Source organism: Colius striatus, chromosome 26 (assembly GCF_028858725.1).
Source record: "Colius striatus isolate bColStr4 chromosome 26, bColStr4.1.hap1, whole genome shotgun sequence".
Taxonomy (NCBI): domain Eukaryota; kingdom Metazoa; phylum Chordata; class Aves; order Coliiformes; family Coliidae; genus Colius; species Colius striatus.
In genome coordinates this window covers 434,874-452,499 of record NC_084784.1, presented here as the reverse complement: position 1 = coordinate 452,499, position 17,626 = coordinate 434,874, and the positions used below count along the sequence as shown (strand labels likewise).

General features: G+C 47.8%; 1 protein-coding gene across 1 annotated transcript; it reads left to right on the top strand.

Moving 5' to 3' along the window:
- Positions 1 to 14,990: 14,990 nt before the first annotated feature.
- Positions 14,991 to 17,049, top strand: LOC133627870 (acrosin-like). Its single transcript, XM_062015294.1, has 5 exons — positions 14,991 to 15,067; positions 15,311 to 15,511; positions 15,747 to 16,015; positions 16,296 to 16,447; positions 16,699 to 17,049. Exons 1-5 carry the CDS (start codon positions 14,991 to 14,993, stop codon positions 17,047 to 17,049), a joined length of 1,050 nt encoding a protein of 349 aa, XP_061871278.1.
- Positions 17,050 to 17,626: the final 577 nt, after the last annotated feature.

The following is a 17,626-nucleotide window of genomic DNA, read 5'->3' as shown; positions in this document are numbered from 1 at the left end:
GTCTCCCATTGAAAAAATACATGTGTCTGTTAAGTTACAGCACTGCGTATGGGAGCTACAAGAAAGCAGGAAGGCAGATCCCACCTATGTGGGGAGTTTTGTGGAGACTTGGCTAGAGAAAAGAGGACATGGTAGAATACAGCTGGTTAGGCAGTAAGCATTAAGCGATAAGATAGTGGACTCCTGCTCAAGGCCGTGAGAGCAAGAGAGCTGTATGATAACAGGATGAGAAAGCAGGAGCTTAGTTTGGGTTAAGCAGCCACACGTATCTGGAGTATGTTGAAACAAGGGCGAGGTTTGCACCTAACTGGGAACCAATGATGAGCTTAGCTTTTGCAATATGTATGAGCCTGATTATTGTATCTATAAAACAGTTGTATCTTTGCAAATAAAGTTGAGACTTGTTGCACTGCAGGGTGGGCTTGTCTCCCGTCGTCTTCAGCAAATGGTGACCCCGACGCGATACGCGAAGGACGTGATATACCGACTGGGCGCCACGGCAGAGCGACGAAGGGGTTCGGGTCCTATGCAGCAAGGACGGCAATAAGCGTGAAAATTGGGAACACGCCGTGCCCTGGGTGACCGTATAGCCGAGCCCGGCCGATACGTGCCGCTGGACCTTGAAGGGCTGCAACAGCGCGCTGACAAATAGGTGTGGAAAGGCAAGCGGCATATGATTTATTTACTGCATTCTTGCAGAAGCGGCAGATAAAGGGTATAGATCTGCAAAAAGACCTCCCAGGGTTGTTAGCTTATGGGTATGCTAAGGGAGTGTTTCAGAATCCACAGACAGTGCATGAATTGAGCGAATGGTGTAGATTTGGGCATTTGCTGTGGGAAGCTACCCTGGAGGACGATGAGATAGCTGAAAAGTTAGGGAAGTTTTGGCGGATAGTGCACAATGAGTTGTTGCAACATCAGGCAGAAAAGAAGGCTGCTGAGCACGCATCAGCAGCACAGAGTAAGAACAAAAACGATGAGCGTGACTGGTTCCAATCCACCCCGCTGGCTCCTACCGTCTCAAAAGTAATGCTCCCCACCCCGCGTGTAGAAAATGACCCTGGAGGCACGGACGGGGTACGAGAACCATATGAGCCATCAGCCCCTCCCGAGGAACAAGAGTGCCGGCCTAAAGAGCCCCCGCCTCCCCCCCCCCCCCCCCCCCCCCACTTAGTGAGCCTGTCCCTGGGGCAGAGAGTGAACTGGCAGAGGCACCGACAGTAGTGCCGGGAGAGGCGCCGGGATAAGCGCCGGGAGCAGCACCGAGAGTAGTGCCGGGAGAAGCGCCGGGAGAGGTGCCGGGAAAAGCGCCGGGAGCAGCACCGAGAGTAGTGCCGGGAGAAGCGCCGGGAGCAGCACCGAGAGTAGTGTCGGGAGCGGCGCTGAGGCGGATCATACCGAGAAAAAAGAAAAAGGTTCTTCTCTACACAAGAGTTTTACAAAGTCAGAGAGACGAAGGGGCTTCAGAGCAGAGCCCCCGCGGGAGAGCTGCTTCCCATTCGAGCCCAACCCGCCGAGTTACCCCTGGGACGACTCGCAGGGGAATGCCGAGCGGGCGGAGTCGGGCGGGGTGTGGCGCAGGATGATCAGAGGAGAGTGGGGGAGCGCGACCCCGTGTTAGACTGGGCACCATGGGGCATGTGAGGGGAGACAAAGAAAACACGGGAGAGAGTAACAGCGGCTGCGCCGCCGGCGCCGGGGACGGCATGGAGTGAGCCAGACCCCCCCGCCCCTTCCATCCGCAGCCGCCGCCGCGCAGCCGCTTCCCGCGCCCGGTCGGTGTCTCCGGAGCCCCCCACACACACCGCGCCGACACCGCCGGCCCCGGCCCTCACGGACCGCTGGGCTCGTCCTTTCCATCCTCAGTCCCTTGCCTCAACGAGTGTAAAAACTGTTGGTCGTGATGTTGAAAGCTGCAGACTTTCGCTCCAAGCCCGGACGGCGAACACCCCAAGGAAGACGAGAGACCGGCTTGTTGCAAAAGCAAGAGGTGAGCTTTATTGCGGAGCTCCGGGCCGTCTCGTATCTCACGCAGGAGACAGAGGAGGCGGCCCGAGGCTTTGCAGGTAGGGGTTTATATATGCTGGGGATGAGGGACGGAAAATTCCAACACACGCACACAGCTTCCCCTTAACCCAGGTGCCCTGCTGGCACGGTGGGGACAATGGATCCAATTTTCTGAGAAATGTTTCTCAGCCCCTGCGGTTTCTGATGCAACGGCCAGGGTTGGTTTCATCATCCTTTCTCGTGGCCTAGTCGGCCTTGCTGTGACTCAGCCTCACCGGCTCCATTTTATTTCATTTTATTCTTTCAGAACAAGTTGTTTTCTGTTGGGATTTAGAGGGGAAAAGTGCGGGTTTGTGGGAGTTGTGAGGGATGACATGAGGTGTGGGGGCAAATCTGAGAGGAAAAGTGAGGTTTGGGTGGCATTTCTGAGGGAAAAGGTGGGATTTGGGTGGAGTTTTGAGGGAAAAGAGGAGAGTTTTGGGTATTTCTGTGGGAAAAGGTGGGATTTTGGTGGAGTTTTGAGGGAAAAGATGAGGTTTTGGTAAATTTTTAAACGGAAAAAGTGGGGTTTGGGTGGATTTTTGAAAAAACCAAATGTTTTGCTGGGGTATTGAGGGGAAAAGTGGGGTTTTGTGGAAATTCTGAGGGTAAAAGTGGAGTTTGAGTGGTGTTTTGAGGAGAAAAATGGGGTTTTGTTGGAGTTTTGAGGGGAAAAAGTGGGGTTTGGTAGAGTTTTGAGGGGAAAGGTGCAGTTTTGGGGAACTTCTGGGGGAAGAAGCGGGGTTTTGGTGCAGTTTTGAGAGAAACAGTGGTGTTTTGGTGGAGTTCTGAGTGAAAAAGCGAGGTTTTGGAGGTCTTTTCAGAGGAAAAGTGGGTTTTGGGTGCTATTCTGAGGGAAAAAGTGGGATTTTTGGGAACTGCTGGGTAAAAAAGTGCCATCTTGAGGTTTGAAGGAACAAGCTGTTTTCTGTTGGGATTTAGAGGGGAAAAGTGAGGGTTTGTGGGAGTTGTGAGGGATAACATGAGGTGTGGGGGCAAATCTGAGGGGAAAAGTGAGGTTTGGGTGGCATTTTATAGGAAAACAGTTGGGATTTGGGTGGAATTTTATAGAGGAAAAGCGGTGTTTTTGAGCAATTCTAAGGGAAAAAGTAGAGTTTTTGTTTATTTCTGAGAGCAAAAGTGAGGTTTTGTTGGAGTTTTAGGAGAAAAAGTGGGTTTTGGTGCAGCTTTGCAGGGAAACGTGTAGTTTGGAAGAGTTTTGAGAGGCAAAGTGGGGATGGACTACATTTCTGAGGGCCAAAAGCAGTGGAGTTGTGGGATAAAATGAGGCTTTGGTACAATTCTGAGGGGAAAAGTGGGGTGTTAGTAAATTTTTTAGCAAAAGTGGGGTTTGGGGGAATTCTGAGGGATAAAATGAGGTTTTGGTGCAATTCTGAGGGAAAAAAAAGGATTTTGGAGGAGTTTTGATGCAAATTGCCTTTGCATCAGGCCAGTGCAGAGAGCCTCAGGTTCCATCAGAAATCATCTGCTGGTTGTTTCAAGTGCAGAGCACAGAGTCTGGATAAATGTCCAGCAAGAACTGTAAAGGGAGAATCCCAGGCAACAAATGTGAAAAGGGGGGTGGAAAAGGGAGGGAGAATTCTCAAGTCCAGGTGGCCAAAATGTCAAACCAAACCCAAAGTCAAGTCCCCAGGAGATCAACAGAAACTTGTCACCACTGCAGTGAGAGGGAGACTTTTAAAACACCCATTGTTTGCTCTTCCAGATGCTGGGTTAGTGAGGAAACACTGGGCTGGAGAAGAGCAGGAAAGAACAGGCAGCTGCGTCATTGAAACACCATCACTCAGTTTTGCTACTACCCAGACGACAGCCAAAGTATGTGCTGTAGAAGATACCACATCTGATGTTTTCCTTTATGTGACAATAAAAGGTGAAAAGGTAAGATATTTTTCTCTCTATAAACCTCTTTGTGCACTCTGCTATAGAAGTTATAACTTTGCGACAAATTTAAGACCGAAAAGTGTTATTTGCAAGTGAATTTTGTAATTTGCCATATACAGTAGAAGTTCAATCATTAACTTATTAGAAGATTTATTTTCTAAATCTGTTGTTTGTGAACTTTGGAATGAATTCTGTGAGGTGGAAACTTGTGAACCGCTTTGGAAGGTATTGACAAGCAAATGAAGTCCCCCAAGTACTTGAGATGAACAACTATGTGAATTTACTGTACTCTTGTCCTTCTTTGTGAGACACTTAAAGATATTTCAAGAAGGCAGTTGCATGGTGTTATGAAAATAAATACAAGTTCATATGTGCATAAGGCTGAATTCCCAAACAGTTGGGAGAAAGGAAGAAAGCTCGTTGCACTTACCAAAGTGCGTAACTCCTGCTAAATCTCTGCTGCAGCTACTGTCAGACTTAAGCAGCTGCCTAGTAGACAAAAATAAATGTGTTTGAAACCTGCTGCCATTTGGAGTATTTTACCAAGACTTTTAACATTAGAGCTGTGGTCTTCACTGTAGACAATAACTTGGATTACATCTTAATTTGAATACCTTCTCTGTTCAGAATCACAGTTGGCAAGTGTCACTTCTCTCTGAGCCAGTGAGAACTTTTAAGTTGAATATTGTTTTTTCCTGCCAGGTTTGGATGCACTCTGAATCAAAGGGACATAAAACTAAGATAGTTTTTCTAAAACTGTTTAAAGCTCATAGAAAACTGAGCACAGAATTTTAGGCAAAAGCATGAAACTGGTAAGTAACACCTGTTTGGAGAACATAGAGGAAAATATGACCAACTTTCCTGCCCTGGAATGAGTACTCTTCAGAAAGCATTTGTACATACTGCATATGTCTTCCTGTTGTCTCCAGCTTCAGATAAATTCTAAAGCAGTATGTGATGGTGACTTGCTTGTTGATTCTGGTCAGTCAAATACTTGGGTTTTTTAGGTATGCATTAATGATGATCTCGTCTTAAGCAGCTTTGCTCATTTTGAGCAAGCTGAAGAGAATGCAGTGAGTTCAGCAGATTATCAGGAGACCCAAACATCATTAAATCTTGACTCTCTTCCAATGAAAGTTGTTAATCCTGCACTTGATTTGAGGACAGTGCTGCTCCAGCAGAAGGTATCAACAGATCCTGAAACAAGTGGGAACCATGTGTGTTGGCAGCAATCATTCATGCAGTGCATCATTTGTCTTTACCTGGATATATTGAACTACTGTATCAGTTGGAATCCAACAAGTGGAACAAAAGGTATCCTAACAAACACTGCCTATGTATCAGACTTTACAAAGAGCAATCAAATCAGCAGATGCAGGAATATTCTGAAGCATTTTGTACTTGATAAGACAAAGGGTGAGTTGCAGGGTCATTTGTTGATATGCTGAAAAGCATTAGATGCTGTTGAAATAACTTGTAGCATTGATCAGTGATACCTTACTGTTTGATTTGAGTTTAGAGGGATTTCTCTACACAGAGGTAACTTGAATGTTTTCTGTGAGTTGTCTTGTTTAAAACAGACTTGAATCACTATAAATATCCTCTGTCCTTGTTCACTCGGTTCATTTGCATATCTTTATGTAAATACAACTGTCTTTTGGTTGTTCTTTTTGCCATTAGAAAATGAGACAAGCAGAGAAAGAAGTCAGTTGCAACCAACTGTAAAAAGACTGGCCTTTCATAGATTCAGATAATCACAAACGTGTTTCTGCATCTTTTAAAATTGTCTTTCTAGATCTTGCTGTATCTGGTTCTGTTCTTGAAAAGACATGACAAAGCTCCAACACAGATGACAGTGAAACTACCACATCTGTAAGTGTTAGATTTTCTATTCAAATGTCAGAATGAATTAAGTGAAGCATCTGTAAGGCAGATTAGGAATGCTGTAGTCAGCTATCACGTCCTTTTCTGTAACAAATCTGGGACTAACTCTTGATCTAGTTAAAAGAGAACGTTGTCCTTCAAGTTTGTGGTTCTGGTGGTTTTGGTTTTTTAGATTGCAACGATGGACTTTGAACAGGTTGTGTCTCCTTTTGTACTCACTTGCTCTAGTGCTGTGAAGATGTGTAGTGGTTTTGTGTGGCCAGCTTTTGGTAATTGTTGGGGGAATACAGGGGCGGATTCTTCAAAGAAAGAGCTGCCAGAAGCTATAGCTTGAGCTGTGAACATGAACTGATTCTCCTGTGTGGTTGATGTTCTTGTTGCATGCTTGATTCTTAATGAAGAAAATTCTGTTAGGTAAGAAAACCACCTTGAGCTCAGTAATCTTTTTTTTCTAAAATGTTGCTCTTAAACAGTATTTTACTGCCAGAAAAGGGTTTGTCTTTTCTTGATAGATTGTCAAAACAATCCCAGGATTGCCTTTCAAGGAAAATCCAGCAGTTCACACAGACAGGTATGGTACAGTATGTTACATATTTGAACCAATTGTGTAGTCAGATAATTAGGAGCTGTAGTATGTTTCCAGTTACTCTTCTTAGACAGCTAAAAGGGCAGAGAGTAAGACAAGATGTGTGCACATGGTATTGGGGAAGGAGGCCATTAGAAGCTGCTGATACTTATCCAGACCACAGTAAAAATAGCAATTCTTTCTAAACAGTAGCTTGAAAACAAGGCTGTGATGAGGCAGTACGTTTCTGCACACTCAGCATATTCAGTTGCCTTCTTTTATTCTTAGTGTGATTTATAAAGTTTTCCAGCTGAATGAAATCTGACTGAGTTGATTCGTGCAAGGCTTTTATTATGCTGCAAATCACTTGCTGCATATGTAAACAACCTGAGGGGTGTTTTTAATTCAAGTTTTAACTGTTGCAAAGATACATTGTTTCATGTTTTTGCAACTTTAAGACACCTTTTTCCTGCAGTCCCATCTGATTTTCTTCTGAAGTTGAGGAACCCACCAATTGTCTTGGTTAAAAAACCCTTTGGGTTATTTTCAGATACCTAAAACCTAATAGTAAATTTTACATCCAAAATGGTCCTTTTTGATTTCTTCTTTCATATTTGAGGGTTTTTGTTGGCACAGGTAATACATCAGAGATATTTTTTAGGTGAACTGTTTCATGCCATTTAGAAATATTGGTGATATTTATCGATTACACTTTCCTTTTGCATTTACATTGAATTTAATATTTGTATATTTCTCAGGCTTCAGCAGTGCTTAAATTCTGATCCTTTGAAGACACATAGAACTGAAAATGATCAATAGGTAATTCCAGAATATAACTTCCATTTAAACCTCTGCAAACGTGTGTCATATATGTGGAAGGTGTGGGTAGTGTTGAGGCTACAAGAGTGGTCATTGTGGAGGGACTCTGTGGAGGGACATCAGGGACTGAATCCAGCCACATCAGCAACAAGACCAGACCAAAGGTCAGCAAGCCAGCAAAGTTGATGCTGCCTCTGTGAAAATATGAAGGGCAAAAAAAAATGCAGGGGAAGAGACAAAAGGAAAAAAAGCAAGAAACAGAGGCAATGGCCAAGTCAGGGGACAGTAGGAGTCTCAGCTCTGTTCTGTGTGACGTGTGTGTGAGTTGTACTTCATTTGTGTTTACATTTCTTTGGCTAATTCTTCTCAAAAAAATAGTTTTTAAGTTGGATGTAAGCTCAAACCCATCTACTAAGTATTGCCTTTGTCATCTATTTCATATGGTTTCAGAGTTTTCAAAATCTTGAAGAAAGAAACTTTGTCTTTTTTGGCAGGAAAATGAAGCCACCATCAATTCTGGAAACAGCACCACTTCTTGAAGATCTGGAAAGGGTAATGCTAATGTAATACATTACATTTAGTATTTTTAAGACTAGTATCAGACCTTAACTTTCAGATACTAAATATGACAGTAGCTAATTTTGATTGAGGAATGTGTAGGAGGTTGTTCATACGGTTGAGTAAATTATGCTTCAGAGAGACTGTAGAATTGTACAGTTTCATCTGATCTATCAACCACTGCTACAAATGATGGCATTTGAATTAGATGTAAGAATTTAACTCCTCATCCCAGAAGAACTCTTATCATATTGTGTGTTAAGGAAATGTATTGTGCAGTGGGTCAAAGGCTTTTAAATTGCTCAGTGCTTTGTGTTGCCTTGTTGGTGTTTCAAGCACACGATTTTCAAGTAGAACTCTTTATTTTTCTTTCTGTAGGAACTTACTTGGAAAAAACGTTTAGGCCCTAACTCCACTGAATCTTACTGTTGGCCACCAATAGCTCAAGGATGTGATGTAGTTGCCATCTCATATCAGGGAAATAATCCTTTCTTGTATATTCCACCAATTCTTACACTTTTGCAGTCGAGCAGTTGCTACAAAGCCTTGAGAAGCAGGAGTGGAGGATGTATATATTAGAGTACTGCAGGTTTTGTGTTCTAAGGTGCAAATGTCAATGAATGATCCAAAAGGTAGTGCATGTTGAGAATGGGTGCATCTGATGTCATCTTAGAGTATCTTCATGATGCTTCCCAGGTTATTTAGGCCATCTGCTTAGACATTGACAGAGATGGACTGCATGAGTGTGGGAGTCTGTAACTTATTTATCAAGTAATATCTAACAAGTGGTTAATGTCATATCACTTTGATACTCGATGAAGCTTGATTTTGAAGGGGCTGTTACATAGTGAAATGGAAATGTCTGGTTTGATTTTTAAAACATTGTCATTCATTTTCTAATGCATTAGATCACAGAAACATAGACTCACTGAGGCTGTAAGGGACCACTGAAACTGGCTCACACAGCTCCAAGTAAGACAAGATGTTTCTGCTTCTATGAAACTTTTGGACCTTTTACCGAATATTTGTATCTAAACTCCTTTACCAAGAGCACCTGTTCTTTTCTTTGCTTCTGTCCATTCCAAGTTCAATTTGATTCCACACGGTATTCAGGTAATACTGTTGGATAATTTACTGTGGTGGCATCTGACCCCTGGAACAGGTTTCTCAGAGACTGTAGAGTCTCTGTCCTTGGAAATAATCAGAAGCAACCAGGATGTGGTCCTGGGCACATGATTCTAGGTGTCCCTGCTTGAGCAGGGAGTTTGGATGAAATGATCTCCAGAGGGCCATTCCAGCCACAGCCATTCTGTGGTAAACTGAGATAACTTCTCATGGCAATAATCTCAGGCATGGGATGAAATTGTTTCAATTATTGGTTTTCTCAGAGTCAACTCTTCAGGTTTTCCTGAAATGAAAATATTACAGTCAGTGCCATGTTTGTATTGTTCTGTCAGTTCCCTGGCCTGTAATAAAGCACTGGCAAATATTCTTCTGGGTAAGACTGACTAGAAGGTAACAGCCCTCCATGCAGTGAGTGTTTCCTCTCAGCATTCTCCTATTCTCCCAAAACCTTGTTGGTAGGAGATTGACTTAGAGATGAGTTTTGCTTAAAGAGTTGGTTATTTTTTAATTGTCTGGACAAGTTCATCAGAAGGCCACCCCTCCCTCTCAGGATCATGACGTGCCTTTTGTGGCTGCTTGGTCCTGTCCAAGAGTACAGTTAGTTAGTGTTTTGGAATGTGTGATGCTGTTTTCCATCTGAGCATTCAGTCAATTTCAGATGAAAAATAAAGTGGAAACGGGGAATTACTGGAAGTAAATCTCCTTAGCAGCTTCCTTTTCTATATGGCACATCTCAGCCTTTTTCTGATTGCCATGCTTTTGTTCTTGTTTAGAGTTTTTCTGTGTCCCCCCAGCAGTTTTCTTCCTCTATTTTGGTCTAGGAAGTTATTCTGTGTGGTGTGTATTTCAGCTGTAACTTGTGTAATCAGGGCTCAGATTGTTTACTTGGTTGCTCTCTTGGTTGTGTTACATGGAGTTAACTACGAGTTCCTTACGACACTATTATGATGAAAAAGATGGCAATATCTGGAGAAGAATTAAACATGGGAACGTGCCTGTTGGGACATTGGGAGAAAACCAATTACTTACTGGTATAAATAAATGGATACATGTTTAATGTTTTCCTTAGAGCAGCTTAGAGTTAGAGAGAGACTACTGCTGAGTTATGGTTTCAACTTGGTGTGTTTTGTAATCCAAGGTCCGGGTTACCAGGCTTCCAGACTTGAAGATGTCAGTTAACGAATACGACGTTCAATCTGAGGTTTTGCCTACAGGTCTGGGAACTGACAATGCAGAACACAGAACACAACTTCAGAAGCTGTGCAGCCACATGAACATATTGGATCATGCAGAAAACTTGGAGCCCTTGTAAGAGTTTACAAGATTTTTTGAGCATACACTTTATGAAAAAAGAATGCTACAATTAAGGAGATGTTTTCATGATTGATATTACTGACTGTGTGTTTCGTTTGAACACAGAAACAATAGTGTTTGTAATATGTCTGCTTTCCTGTGACCGTCACAGAGAAAAATACCAACTCTAGAAGATGTAAAACTAGTATTAGATGCAGGTAGCCAAGTTTATGATAAAAAGATGGAGCCCAAATTCAAACTGTGTCACCTTGTATTGTGATCTTTGGCTTTTTTGAATGCTTACCACTAGGTGCATCGCACCAGGCAGTACAGCAGAGCATATTCATAGAATCGTAGATTGATGGGGTTTGGAAGGGACGTTCAGAGCTCATCCAGTCCAACCCCCCTGCAGAAGCAGGTCCACCTAGATCAGGTTGCATAGGAACATGTCCAGGAGGGTCTTGAAGACCTCCAAGGAAGGAGCCTCCACAACCCCTCTGGGCAGCCTGTGCCAGGGCTCCCTCACCTGAACAGGGAAATAGCTTTGTCGTATGTTTAAGTGGAACTGTTTGTGTTCCAGCTTCATCCCATCACCCCTTGTCCTGTTGCTGGCTACTGTAGAAAAAAGGGATGTCCCAGCCTCCTGACACCCACCCTTGAGATATTTGTAAATATTAAGAAGATTCCCCCCCAGTCTCCTCTTTTCTAGACTAAACTCTAACTAGACTAAATTCATATTGTAATGAAAAAGAATATAACAAAAAGAAGGAAACCCAAGAAAGACAAGTGCAGGTGCTCAAAGCAGTTGCTCAGTACCCGCTGACTGATGCCCACGCTGCAATCTGTCCTTCCCGGCACAGCATCCTACAGTATGGAGTAGCCCTTTGGCTAGTTCAGATCGGCTGTCCTCCCTTCCAGCTTGTTGTGCATTCCCTTGCTGGCACAGCAGGCTAAACTGGAAAAGACTTGACTTAAGAAAAGTGCTACTGAGCAACAACTAAACCATCATTGTGTTATCAACATCATTCTCAAACAAAATCCAAAACACAACCTTGTACCAGCTACTAGGGAGGAATTTAACTACCCCAGCCAAAACCAGGACACCTTGTCAACTTTCAGAACTGAGGAAATACCCAGTGTAGTGGAAGCACACATCTCACTGGGGTTTGTCTCTGGATCCTAGCACCCTTGATTTAAAGTGCTTATGAGCCAGACATCTGTAGGTGTTTTGTTCCGGCCTCTGATGAGTGGCACCTTGTTCAGGAGGTTTTTTAGACAATTTTCAGTTTGACAATCTGTCCTTGGAAATATCATTTCAATGTCTGTGACCAAGGGTTTGTTTACTAATATTTACAAGGAAGAGAGAAATCTCAACTGTGCTCTTTCAAAGAGTAAGTGTTGTTTCATACACAAAAAAGGTCCCTGGAGTACCAGCATGGGCCTCGCCGGGCTGTCTCAGAGCTGGGCAAGTTAGTTAAAGCTGTTGTTTCTGTGATGCCAAACGTATTTAAACCATTTCTTTAAAAATTGTCTCTTTTGTGTTCAGAAGCATGAAGGAGGATGTAGCTGGTGCAGAGAATGTGTCCAGTCCCAAGGAAGTGTTAATACAAGAAAATTCTACTGAGAACTCTGATTCTTCTACAATTACTTCTGGGAATTATCCATGTGGCAAACGTTTTCATGATTCTAAAAACTCCAAAACATGAAAGGTGCTAAAATGTCAACCTAGAGGTGATTTTAGCAAAGGCAGACTTCTCTTGAGTATACAGAATAGCACCATATAGCTCGTGTTTACAGCAAGCCACAAACACCTTATGATTAGCACCCTGGACATGTTGCCAGAGGAAGCCACCTTAATGTAAATTTTTGTCAGCTAAATCATCTCTAGCTCACATATAGTGCAGCCAAGTCCCCAGACAGCTGAGAGTCTTTGCAGCTGTCCTTTTCCTTCGCGTTCCTCAAAGACGGTATCACAGCCAGAACAAGAGTCTAAGGGTGGGTTTTTCATTGGAGCTTCTGATCCCTTGGGCTCTGCAGTTTCTTTTTACCAGAACTCATGTATATTAGTGATTTCCTGCGAGCTGCTGTTGGACATCTGCTGCCTCAGGGCATGGGGCAGTTCTGGGCTTCTGGGTTCTGTTTCCACAGAGCGCTGGTGGAAAGAGGATTTGCTCAGTGGCTGGACTACCAGCCGTGTCCCGGATGGCTCCGCAAGTCTCTACAGAGGCAGACAGGAGCAAATCCTGCCAAGCCCAGCTGCAGTTGATGTTTTTCTGTATCTAGCAACCCTGTAAATATCCTCCCGAATAAAGTCAGATATTGTCCAAAAACACCTCTGGAAGCCAAGGGAGCTTTAGAAAAGCTTTTCCACCCCAGCATGTCCCGTGTGAAGTTGTGGCTGCCGTTGCATCAGTTGCAGATACAGCAGAGGAGAAGTCTGCCCCCCACTGTGATGTATTGATGGCCTCTTTAAAACACATTGTTGAGAATGCTGTTCAGCGGGAATTAAGGCTACTGAATGCACCAGCCTAATTGGCCTTGCTGTTGGTAAAGCAGTTCACTAGCCCCAACCCTGTGAGCTACAGGGGAAGCTTCTGGCAACTCTTTGTGTTTAAAGAAGCCACCCCTGTACCTCTCCCCCTACCAAAAAACCTGGCCCAGGCAAAACTACTCTAAACCCCAACGGAAGGAGTTCAGAGGGCAGCAGGACAGAAAGAGGTGAGGGTAGGACACGGTCAACCAAACCCAGTGTGAAGAGGAGCAAAGAGCTGAGCCCACCATGTGAACCCAAGGAGCAGACAGCGCTGACCAAGAGCCCCCTCCCACTGACGGCCCTCACGGGGCCTCCTTTAGGGAATCCAAAGCCCTTTATACCACTAAAAAACACCCGATTCAGATGACAACCCGTGGGGCTCCCAACTCTGCACCACAGCTCTGCGTTTGCTCCTCCCAGACGTGCTCACACCACCCGTGAGGGAGAAGCGGCAGAGACACGGAGCCAAAGTGGCAACGTCCCGCCCCAAAAGGCAGCCAGGCCAGAGGCAGCCGCCCCACAGCCCCGTGGCTCCCTCCTGAGCTGCAGCCACCGTCCCCTGCGCAGAGATGGCTCCAGCAGCAAGGCCCAAGTCAGCAGCAGGAGAGAGGGACCCGGCCCTGCCGCAGCAATTCCTGACCCGGGAGGGCTCCGGGAGCCCTTCGAGCTGCTGTCACCCCTCTCTGGGGCTGGACTCGCTCCCCTCTTCCCGGGGGGGGTTGGAGCAGGACACGAAGTTTTGGGGTGACCGAACGACCCCCGCGAGCGCGAGCGACAGCGCGAGCAGGGCACGAGCGCGGGCTCCCACGGGGCACGCTGGGAAGCCGAGGCCCTGCCCCCTCCGCCGCACGGCGCCGCACGGCAGGACCAGGACGGTCAGTTGAAGCTCTGCTGTTAACCACCCAAGTGGCTTCTGCTACATTTTTACCCCACTGCTCCCATGCCCCATTGCCCAGTGCTCTGCACAGAGAATCATGGAATCACAGCATGGTGGGGGTTGGAAGGGACCTTTAGAGCTCATCCAGTCCAACCCCCCTGCAGAAGCAGCTCCCACCTAGATCAGGTCACACAGGAACGTGTCCAGGCGGGTCTTGATGACCTCCCAGCAAGGGGCATCCACACGGTCCCTGGGCAGCCTGAGCCAGGGCTCCCTCACCTCACTGTAATATAGTTTTTTCGTATGTCTCAATGGTACTCCTGTTACTATCTACTATAGAAACGAGGGATGTCCCAGCCTCCTGACACCCACCCTTTAGATATGTATAAATGTTAATAAGGTCTCCCCTCAGTCTCCTCCAGACTAAACAGCCCCAGGTCCCACAGCCTTTCCTCATATGAAAGATGTTCCATTCCCCTGATCATCTTGGTGGCCCTGAACTGGCCTCTCTCCAGCTCTTCTCTGTCCCTCTTAAGCTGAGGAGCCCAGAACTGGACACAGGGCTCCAGATGAGGCCTCCCCAGGGAAGAGTAGAGAGGGAGAAGAACCTTGACCTGCTGCCCACACTCTCCTTGGTGCATCCCAGGATGCTTTTTCTTCACCTTCAAGGTGGAGTTTGAGTGACTTTAGTCACATAAACACACAATAACCTCCAAAGCTTATTAGGATTGGTGTAAAATTCTCTTGCCTTGCATTTAAAGCTGTGAGTTACAAAGAATTCAGGGCACAGGCTCAAGGAGTGGTGGCACCTCAGAGGCCGGTGGCCTTCAGGACAGAGGTGTATTTTGGTATTATAATGACATTATCATGAGCAAAGTGCACCCAAAGGGCAGGTTTGACAGACCTTTGGCTCAGGGTACTAAAATGCTGCTTATCAGCTCTAGAGGAGCATCTCCTTCCCATGTATCGTCGCAGAGTCTGACCACAGAGCCTCCCCTCTGCTCCACACTCCATGGAGTATTTGCAGGGAATTACTGTGTTGTGGATTCCTCACTGACCAGCAGCAGCTGTATCCACCCTGTGAGCCTTCTTCATTTTATCCCTTTCCTTAACTGGTGAGCAATGCTGATGTTTAATGTGTGCTTTAATACCAGTTTCAATGTAAGTTTTCATTTCCAGGGCACTTCAGTAATCATGCCACACCCCCCCTTTAGCTGGACTCCCCCTTGGTGCCCCACACGGAATCCCCCACGCCCAGCATCCGTAACCAGCGGCTCTGTGACATCAGCCCCGGGGCCGAGGTGCTGTGGGCAGCTTGAGCACTGCAGGCACAGCATTGGCCCCACTGTTGGTGGTCACCAGCACTTTCTGGCCACGTGCTACTAGACATGATGAAGCTCCTGCTCATCCTCACCCTGCTGGCTCTGTACTGCAGGCCTGCAAGCGGCTCATGGGAAGGCTGTGGGTAAGTGGCTCTAGGAGGGAGCTTGGGCAGCCCTTACAGCGTCCACTGGTGCCCCATGGCCAAGCCACAGCTCCCCAAAGCCCACGGTGAGGGAGCCAGGCTACGGGGCTAAGGCAGGAGCCAGGGCTAAGGGCTCCCTGCCCCGCTGTCCACGCAGCACCCGGTGTGGAGGGCAGACGGCTGCCCTGCAGCCCGAGCAGCAGCGAGCCCTGGAGCAGGACACTCGTGACTTTCTGCTTCCAGGGCGAGCTGCGGGCGCCAGCTCAAGGCTTCTTCCTCTGGGCTGTTGCGCGTCGTGGGTGGCACAAATGCGGCTCCGGGGACCTGGCCCTGGATCGTCAGCCTCCAGCGCCCCTGGGGAAAACGCACCAAGCATTTCTGTGGAGGGTCCCTCATCAACCCACAGTGGGTGCTCACAGCAGCCCACTGCTTTGACAAGTTCAGGTGAGGAGGAGCAGGGAAGGGGCATCCCTACACCACTGCTGCCGCTCCCGTCCCGTTCCCACGCAGCAGCCAGCGCCGGGGCGCTGCCCAGCCCAGCACAGAGCCGTGCTCGGCACACGCTGGGCTGGTGCTGCTGCTCGCCAGCGGCCTGGGGCTGGCCATTCCTGGAGCCCTTGGTGAGCAGGAGGCAGGCAAGTGCTCCCTCTGAGCCCTCTGCTCTCCATCTGCCCTCCAGGAAAATCGCCAAGTGGCGCGTGGTGATCGGGACCACAAAGTTGTCTCAGCTGGGCCCCGAGGCCCAAGTGCGACGCATCAAGCGGCTGCTGCGTCACGAGGCCTACTGGCAGGCCACAGCTGAGAATGACATTGCTGTGCTGGAACTGGACCAGCCCATCCAGTGCAATGAGCACGTCCAGCTGGCCTGTTTGCCTCAACCCGATGACGTGAAGCTGTCGGAGCTGAAAAACTGCCAGGTGGCTGGTTGGGGATCCACAGTTGCACGATGTGAGTTCCCCTTGTAAAAGCATTTGTGTCCCGAGGCCTGGCATGCTGGGGAGACGGGTTGGGCGTGAGGAGAGCCAAGGCGAGAGCCACAGTCAGGCTGTGGGGACATCAGGCTGCAGACGGGGGTCTGAGCCACTGTCCAAAGCCAGACTGAAGGGAAAGACGTGTCTGGTGTGTCTATGGGTAGGTGCAAAGCCGAGGCCCAGGGAAGGGCTTTGCCAGACAGGGGAGGGCAAGTGGCCCAGAGCTGCTGGGGGCTAATTCCTTGCTGTGCTCACAGCCACAGAACCAGAAATATCCGATGTGCTGCAGGAAGCCAAGGTTCACCTCATCGATACCAAGCTCTGTAACAGCAGCCAGTGGTACACAGGGGCTGTGCACAGCTACAACCTGTGTGCCGGGTACCCACAGGGTGGTATCGACACCTGCCAGGTAGGAGCAGCTATGAGTCACCCCCTGCAGCACCCACAGCCCTGTCCCAACACTGCTGGGGCTTCCCTCCCCTTCCCCATCATCATCTCCTTGCCCAGGGCCCCTTGCCTTGTCCCACACACCCATCGCGTGTAATTGGCAGCCCTTAGGTCCAGAGACCAGTGCTAGAACCTCTGTCTTCCACACATCCAGGATCCCTGTGCTGACAGCAGCCACCCAACACTCCCTTCCTCCTCTCTGCTCTGCTGTAGGGTGACAGTGGTGGTCCCCTCGCCTGCCAAGACAGCCACGCTGACTACTACTGGGTCGTTGGACTGACCAGCTGGGGGAAAGGCTGTGCAAGAGAAAAACAGCCTGGCATCTACACCAGCACTCAGCACTTTTATAACTGGATCCTGGAGCACATGGGACGGCACCAAGAAGAGGCAGCAGCTCCTCCACTGTCACAGCCTGTGTCCACCTCAGGCCCCTCTCAGACACCAAGGCCAGGTGCAACACAACCAGGCAGCTCCACGTCCTGTGCCTTTGCATGCCGGAAGGCGTTGAAGTTCCTCAGTTTGCTGCGGGGGCTCCTGCGGTTCCTGATGGGAAGAGGGGCTTGAGCAGCAGCGTGGCCAGGACCCAGCGCAGGCTGCGCTGTGCCACCACCATTTCCCCCTGGGGCACTGCCCGCTGCTCCAAGGGCAGCCCCTGTGTCCCACACCTGCTCTGTCCTCCCCACGCTCCTCTCAGCACACACAAAGGCTGAAGGAGACTTAGTGTAGTCAATAAAGCTGCCTGTTTGCACAGCACGTTGTGCCTCAGTCCATCGCTCAGTCCCTGTGGAGCTGGGCTCATTTACAGCTGCATTAAAGTTGGTGTGTTGGAATCACAAGAAATTTTAGGAGCAACCTGTCATCAGCACAAAAGAGACACAGAACTTGTGGAGAGTGGCCAGCACAGGGCCACCAAGATGCTCAGGGGACTGGAACATCTTCCATACGAGGAAAGGCTGCGGGAACCGGGGCTGTTTAGTCTGGAGGAGACTGAGGGGAAGAGCTCATTAAGATTTACAAATACCTCACTGCTGGGTGTCAGGAGGTCGGGACATCCCTTTTCCTATGGTACGTAGCAACAGGACAAGCTGCTGCTCGGGGCTGGTTTGTTCTCCCCCAGCACTGCCAGGTCCCTCTCCTGGAG